The sequence below is a fragment of the Limulus polyphemus genome, unplaced genomic scaffold (assembly GCF_000517525.1).
Source record: "Limulus polyphemus unplaced genomic scaffold, Limulus_polyphemus-2.1.2 Scaffold7832, whole genome shotgun sequence".
Lineage (NCBI taxonomy): Eukaryota > Metazoa > Arthropoda > Merostomata > Xiphosura > Limulidae > Limulus > Limulus polyphemus.
Window position 1 is genome coordinate 3,582 of NW_013673442.1, and position 8,789 is coordinate 12,370.

At 34.4% G+C, this 8,789-nt stretch overlaps 1 protein-coding gene across 1 annotated transcript in view; it reads left to right on the forward strand.

Moving 5' to 3' along the window:
- Window positions 1–905: 905 nt before the first annotated feature.
- LOC106474900 (potassium voltage-gated channel protein eag-like) overlaps window positions 906–8,789 on the forward strand; it is a gene marked incomplete at its 5' end in the record, with an annotated part of 22,221 nt that continues 14,337 nt past the window's right edge. The window contains 3 exons of the mRNA XM_013935595.2: window positions 906–1,040; window positions 5,976–6,371; window positions 7,640–8,063. Coding sequence (XP_013791049.2) covers window positions 906–1,040; window positions 5,976–6,371; window positions 7,640–8,063 — 955 coding nt within the window. The remainder of the gene's footprint in view (window positions 1,041–5,975; window positions 6,372–7,639; window positions 8,064–8,789) is intronic.

Genomic DNA, 8,789 nt, shown 5'->3' on the forward strand with positions numbered 1-8,789 from the left:
TGCATTTCTCCTTAACAGCTCTGTACTGTTTTTACTATAGGGCAAAAATTAAACCTCACCTTATGTGCACTTACTCACAAGCAGTCGTGATATGTAGTAAGAAAAGAACCAAAACATGAACACAAAACATGTTCACTTACCTCTTGCAGACGTAAATAGTAGAATGTATAGGAAGAAAACAGAAACGTTTCTATGTGTACACTTACCCCTAGAAGGTGTGTGAACTGTGGTTATTACAAGAACACAACAGAAACCTCCCAATGTGTACTCTTGGCCCTAGCAGCCATGAATTGAGTAAGTAAAGTACCTAAACAGAAAAGTCTCAACGTGTACACTTATCCCCAGCAGATGTGAACTGTAGTGTGTTTGGAAACAAAACAGAAACCTTCTAGCATGAACACTTACCCGTAGCAGCTCTGAGCTGTAGTAAGTACAGGACCAAAAAAGAAAACTTCCAACGTCTACACTTACTCCTAGCAACTGTTAACTGTAGTAAGTACAGTACCAAAACTGAAACCCCTCAGCGGGAATACTTACCCGTAGCAGCCATGAGCTTTAGTATGTATGGAAAAAAACAGAAACTTCCCAACGTTTACAATTTCCCCTAACAGCCGTGAGCTTTAATAAGTACAGAAACCTCCCATTAAATACAAATTTTCTTTACAAACTAAAAATTCGAGCTTTAAACTAAAATGAGATAAACTGGGTATTTTGACTTTGATGTTTTTATAACCTTGCCCTATTTTTTATTTTACATTGGTAAGCTAATAAATGTTTGTTTTTTTTATTTCTTATTTTACTGATTTCGATCACAATTTTGTATCAAATAAAAGAGATAATATTTGGTGAAACTAAGAAATGGATGGTGTCAAAACACCTGAAAATATGTATGTTTCGGTTTAATTTTTGTTGCAGGTTTAAGTAAGTTCGCTCGGTTAGCCAGATCTGTCACCAGAAGTCGCTCTGTTATTGTTCAGCAGTTTTCTTCACACTTGCCTGTCGTGAAATCGGAGAATGCCAAACAGTCGCAGCTGGGTCACGTAAGTTTTCATTTCCTAAGCTGGAAGACATAGTTTGTAACTCTATTGCCTCTGTAAAGAATATGACATCAAGGATATCTCAGTAAGTTCCTGTATAAGGAGTTTTGCTGTTTGACTTCATGGTGCAATAGGAAAACATTCGTGTGCTAGACTAAATGACCAAATACCTGAGATTAGAGTTCACGACAAAGTAATAGTACACTCGTAGCACGGTTTTGTGTTATACATTTTTCGGCACAGGACATACAAAAGACAAGTTAGGCTGAATATCCTGATTACAGAGAAGAAGAATATTATTCATTCATCACAATCGCTTCTCATTAAATCATTGCTTAAGAATGTATAAATCTCATGGGCTTTTAGGATGTAGGAATTAGAGTTTCATTTTGTAGTACCCTGTCACATCGTATGAGGTAGTAATATATTATCAAACTAAAGAACTCGTAATGTAGCACCCCTTCACATCTTAAAAAACTTCTAATGTATTACTTCATCACATTTTAAAGAATTCTAGATAGTAATATCTCGAGAAATCGTAAACTTCGTGATGTATTACCCCATTATAAATTAAAATACTCGTGATGTAATACCTCATTGAAACTGAAAAATCTCGTGATCTTGAACCACGTCATAACTTATTTTCTGGTGTAGTATCCCCTTTAGGACATAATACCTCTTGATGTATTACCCTGTCAGAGCTTAAGAACTAGTAATATAGTAAACTATCAGAAGGACGTGTGATGTGCTACCTCGTCACAACTTACCTTGTGAGGTAGTATCCTGTCAGAACTTAGGAACTAGTGATGTACCATCTTTTCTGAACTTAAGAATTTGTAATTTAATGTCCCATTAGAACTTAATTGGTGGTATAGTATCCCGTCTGAACTTAACATGTGGTTTAGTACCCAGTAAGAACTTTACTCGTGATGTACCATCTTTTCTGAACTTAAGAATTTGTAATTTAATGTCCCATTAGAACTTTACTCGTGATGTAGTATCCCGTCTGAACTTAACATGTGGTTTAGTACCCAGTAAGAACTTTACTCGTGATGTAGTATCCCGTCTGAAATTAACATGTGGTTTAGTACCCGCTAAGAACTTTACTCGTGATGTAGTATCCCGTCTGAACGTAACATGTGGTTTAGTACCCAGTAAGAACTTTACTCGTGATGTAGTATCCCGTCTGAAATTAACATGTGGTTTAGTACCCGCTGAGAACTTTACTCGTTACTATCCCGTCTGAACTTAACATGTGATTTAGTACCCAGTAAGAACTTTACTCGTGATGTAGTATCCCGTCTGAACTTAACATGTGGTTTAGTACCCGCTAAGAACTTCACTCGTGATGTAGTATTCCGTCTGAACGTAACATGTGGTTTAGTACCCAGTAAGAACTTTACTCGTGATGTAGTATCCCGTCTGAACGTAACATGTGGTTTAGTACCCAGTAAGAACTTTACTCGTGATGTAGTATCCCGTCTGAACGTAACATGTGGTTTAGTACCCAGTAAGAACTTTACTCGTGATGTAGTATCCCGTCTGAACGTAACATGTGGTTTAGTACCCAGTAAGAACTTTACTCGTGATGTAGTATCCCGTCTGAACTTAACATGTTGTTTAGTACCCAGTAAGAACTTTACTCGTGATGTAGTATCCCGTCTGAACGTAACATGTGGTTTAGTACCCAGTAAGAACTTTACTCGTGATGTAGTATCCCGTCTGAACGTAACATGTGGTTTAGTACCCAGTAAGAACTTTACTCGTGATGTAGTATCCCGTCTGAACGTAACATGTGGTTTAGTACCCAGTAAGAACTTTACTCGTGATGTAGTATCCCGTCTGAACGTAACATGTGGTTTAGTACCCAGTAAGAACTTTACTCGTGATGTAGTATCCTCGTCTGAACTTAACATGTGGTTTAGTACCCAGTAAGAACTTTACTCGTGAGGTAGTATCCTGTCTGAACGTAACATGTGGTTTAGTACCCTGATTATCAGTTTCCTACATTTTTTGTAATGATTGTTTCATGAGTCATACGAATCTTAGCCCATACAACTTGAATGATGTTTTTGAAATATTTTCAATTATTGTGTGATTTAATATTTTCAATTACGAAGTTCAACTACTTTTTCTAAACTTAAGTACCTATCAAAAACAATAAATTATTTTTGTATTATATTTAGAGGACAGTGTAGTAATACATAGGAATTGAAGAAGTCTTAGTAACAAAGTATAACTAAAAATTCCAGAAAAATATATTACAGTTTTATATTCTTATTTTCTCTATGTGTCAATGGATTTTTTTATTTATTTTTTTACAAATGGAACTAATCATACTCATTTATAAATTGTTGCTAATAGTAACGGAACAGTATTGCGAATAAATTCATTATTTCATCAACACACGCCAGTTCTGTACAGAAATTAATTATCAGCAAAGATTGAAACCGTAATGAAACGTTGGTTGAGGCAATTTTCAACATCCAAATCATTTTGGTTGAATGAAAGACTGTTATTTTGTTATTAACTATCCCTTAATTAATATGAAAATATTTGAAAAGAAATTTATATTCCAAATTTCAGAAATTAGAGAATTTTGCGTAAAGGCTTCAAGTCATAATTAATGATTAAATACTTGCATAATTTAAATAAAATGTAAAATTTATTTAAAGTAATATTTCAAAGACATTGCATGTTATAAATGTCGAAATATAATAAAATAGAAAGAAAATGAAGACTACACGTAATAGTGATATATTGAACATTATGGAGGATTATGTTAAAACATTCTTGAATATGCTACCCAACAAGTCATATAACAATCACAATCGATAAAAGTCGAGATGAAATGTATCAGAACAATATTTCGACATTATTTGGCATTTCATAGGTAGAACGCTGCCTCTAAAATTTATTGTTTTTTTGGAAGTGTATGTAACAGCCTTTTCCGACAAACATTTCACACACTCAGTGTATAAAGGTTCAGATTGAGATTTAGAATTTTCAAGATGGTGATATCACTTGTACTTATCCAAAATGGTGGTATTCATTAAAAACAAAATGCCATAGATCATCTTGGAAACCTTAGACCATCCATAAAGTAACGTGCAACAAGTCTGACCCTATCCGTGATAAGTAAAGTGTGGTATCTTGTAACAGGTAAACATCCCAGATAACAACAGTATACATTACAAAATAATCGAGAAAAAATATCCGTCTCCATGGAAAATGACACCATTCACGTGTACACACAAGTTGTTTTCTTTACATGTCCAGGAAATGAAGACTAACTGTAGAAACCTATATGAACGGTACCTAGTTATAGAAAAATGGCAGTACATGATGACACTTGTGCCAAGTTTCATGGCACATCACAAAATATAAACTTTTTCAGATAAATTCGTGACCAAAACCGGAAGCTGCGCCAGGTAAAAGTTAGGAATCGCGAAAATGGACACAAAAATTAGGGTGAACTCTACCTAACATCAGAACAATGTTCTGGACTTTTTTTACCACACAGAAATACCACAAATTCAAACCAAACCAGTTATACCTTTTGTTCAACCGTCGCATAACTCAAGCAGCTGGAAAATGATATGGTTGTCCATGCTATTTCATAAGAAGACATGCAGGTCACGTCATCTGATGCAACACCCATTGATTTCTCTGTCATCTAGACTGTTGAAAAGGGCGTTGGAAAACCATCATCCTTGTACATTAGATGGATTATCAAAATCATGTAGGAAGGAGGGTATGGTTTGGAGATGACATATTTATGATAGAGCTTTTTTTGAAATGGAAACTACGCTACAGAGCTATTGTCAAGATGCACGGTCGTCAGATAGAACATGACCTAACATGGCCAGAAAGACTGTAACGGCGTAGTGAGTCTCCAAAATCGTTTTAATATAACGTACTCAAGCCTCTAAACGCCAGGAGTGACAAAAGCATCAAATGAATTACACACAGTACAGCAATTAGCAAAATTGTTAGGATGTTAAATGCACATCTTGCACTTTTTATTAAACACAGAAACAATAGTAAGATACATCCTGTACACTTTGTTGTACATGGCAGCAATAGATAAGACACGTTGTGAACACTTTATTGTACATGGCAGCAATAGATAAGACACATCCTGCACACTTTATTGTACATGGCAGCAAGAGATAAGACACGTTGTGAACACTTTATTGTACATAGTAACAATAGGTAAGACACATCCTGCACACTATTGTACATGGCTGCAATAGGTAAGACACATCCTGCACACTTTATTGAACATTTAGATAATAGGTGATATACATCCTGCATGCTTTATTGTAAAAAGAAGAAAATATATGACATTCTGCATACTTCATTGTACATTGGAACAATAAATAAGACGCATCCTGTACAGTTTATTGTGCATAAAAATATTAGGTAATACAGATTAACAATAAAAAAAATTGTCTCCTTTACGTTTTAGTATACAATAAAATAACAGGTCATATGCATCTCGCACACTGTATCGTCTTTTTGACATGTAGTGGAAGCAATAGGCAAAGTGTATTCTATATGTGCATAAATATCACTGTAATTCCCTGTAGCCACTTTCTTTGAAATAAGCAACAAGAGTTGATCTCATTCAACATGAAGAGAGTTAAATATTTAGATTGATGCATGATTAAACATGTGTGATTTAAGTACGTCTGTTGAAAATGATGTGTTATCATATATCTAATGATCTTGGAAAGGTTGTAGTTTAATAAGTAGCGTAATTAAAGAAAACAAAAAACATTGATTTTGGGCAAGTAATTCTGATACTTGTACCTGTGAATCTTGTTACCAGATATGTTATTAACAATAAAAAGGTTGTATCGCCAAACTAATTGCTCCTATCGTTGCCCTTCATTAGAATGGCCTTACTCTTGAAAAACGTTTTTCTCTCCCTAGGTGATGAGCCTGAGTCCGGATGTAACGCTCCAATATCGCCAGGAAGCTCCTAAAACACCTGCTCACATCCTCCTACATTACTGTGCTTTTAAAGCCATTTGGGACTGGATCATCCTCATCCTCACCTTCTACACGGCTATCATGGTACCATATAACGTAGCATTTAAAAGTAAGAGTAGTGAAGATGTTAGCTTTCTTGTTCTGGACAGCATTGTTGACGTTATCTTCTTCATCGACATCGTTCTTAACTTCCACACAACCTTTGTAGGGCCAGGTGGTGAAGTGGTATCTGACCCAAAAATCATCAAAATGAACTATTTAAAGAGCTGGTTCATAATCGATCTTTTGTCTTGTCTCCCCTATGACGTTTTCAATGCCTTCGATCATGATGATGACGTACGTATCCCATTCTATTCAACTTTTTGCACAAAAATATAATAGGTTCTCTCTTCCTTTTTTAACTATTTTATCAATCCATATGATATTAATTAACTATGTTCTTTAGGGATTAAAAATATCATACTTTTCTCGGAAAAAAGCTTGAAATTTATCCCATGACTAAATATACTATTCAGCATTTATGCTTTTTCACTTATCCTTTTCACCGAATTGGTGCATTTTCATTTATACTGTATAATCTTAAATATGACTTACGAACTAGTACAATTTCTACTTTTGAACACAAAAAGAGAACAAGAACAGACACGAGGTCGGACTTTATTTCAATCACAGATTTAGTTAATATTCATTATTTGTTGCTTTCCCTACGCAGCCTAAAGAGGTTATAATTTCATTGTATAGGTTATTTATTAAGCCTCATTTAGAGTACTATGTTATGTCTTGTGGTCTGTATCTCAGGAAGGACATTGAATTGTTGGAAAAGGTTCAGAGGAGGGTTACTAAGATGATATTTGGGATGGAAAGATTGTCATAAGAGTACAAGTTAAGATCTCTGAAATTGTTTTCTCTTTTAAAAAACAAGAGTTTAAAGGGGATCTGATTGATTTGTTTAAAATTCTTAAAGGAATTTATGGTGTCAATACATCATTTTTGTTCGTTCTTAATGGTGAGAATGGTAGAACTAGGCGACAAAAATACAAATTTTGGCAAGATAGGAGTCATCCTAAACTAAGGTAGTTTTTATTATTATAACAAGGTGATTGGCCTTGAAAAGGCGTCGCCTTCAGATGTGGTGGATGCATCAAACTTAAGTGAATTTAAAGGGGTGACTTGATAAATATTTGACTAATAAGGACTGATGTTGGCTTTGAATTTGTTAGTACATGTTTTTTTGTACTTGTTGTTTTAAATTAGTTTAGTTTTGTGGATGGGACACACTATAAAGACAAGCAGATCCCTTGTTGTCCCTAAATTTGATGCTTATGTAATGTATTGAAAATCTCTTCAGTAGCTTAAAAGTATTCAAACTGCTTGTTTCGTTTAGTTAATATTTACTACCTCCTGGTTTCACTAAGCAGGGTATTAATTTTTTTTTCATTACTTTACAAGGCTACTTTACTCGTGTAGTTAATATTCTCTACTTGTTGTTGTTTTTTTCTCTGAATAGGGTACTGGAAGTATCTTCAGTGATATAGGAGTAATCTGACTACCTGACTCGTATAGTTAATATTTACCACCTGTTTTATTTCGTTTTCTCTAAGCAGGGTATTGGAAGTCTCTTCAGTGCTTTAAAAGTAGTCAGATTACTTCGACTTGGAAGAGTAGTAAGGAAGCTGGACCGTTATTTGGAATACGGAGCTGCCATGTTGATCCTTCTTTTGTGTTTCTACATGTTGGTAGCTCATTGGCTAGCCTGTATTTGGTTCAGTCTTGGTCGTAGTGATGCAGAGAACGGTTTTGTGTTTAGTTGGTTGTGGAAACTCTCAAACGTTACTCAAACACCATTTCATTTTCATATATCAAACGAATCTTATGAAACTGAGCTCGTCGGAGGTCCTACACGTGAGACGATGTACGTTACCGCCCTTTATTACACAATGACCTGCATGACTAGTGTCGGATTTGGTAACGTTGCTGCCGAAACAGACAATGAAAAAGCCTTTACCATCTGTATGATGATAATAGGAGGTGAGATAATATAAGAAATAGTTGTATAGAAAATACTATAAGAACTTGTAACGACAAACATGATAAATGTTTTGCGTTTATATGATGACAGACTTAACATTTGATATATGTGATTGTAACTCATCTACATACAAGAAATCTTTGTAAAATCTTGTTTAATACTGTCGTAGTACACGAAACACAGAACTGTAAACCACTTACATACATGGAAATTATCTGTAGAATCACGTTTAGTACTGCAGCAATATTGAACTGAAATCTATCTGAATTCTTGGAAACTGTAAAATCGTGTTTAGTGCTGTGGTAATATCCGAAAGATTGGACTGTAAACTAAATAAATGAAACTCTGTAAAATCGTGTTTAGTACTGTGGTAATATCCGAAAGATTGGACTGTAAACTAAATAAATGAAATTCTGTAAAATCGTGTTTAATACTGTGTTAATATGTGGAAAATTAGCCCCTAAAACGTAATACTGTTACGTATTACAATTTCAAATAGCCTAAAATTGAGTTTTTTATATTTATTAGTTAAATAAATGCCGATATATATGCAATTTATGATATTTGCCAAAAGATTGATACACACAGTTTCTTTTTTTAATATACAAACAGTAATACAATTTACACTAACAGTTATTGCAAACAATGATTTATATATAAAGGTTTAACATACTTACAAGCAATATAATTTTTTTTCTTAGTCTAGAACTTCCTTGATGTCTTAT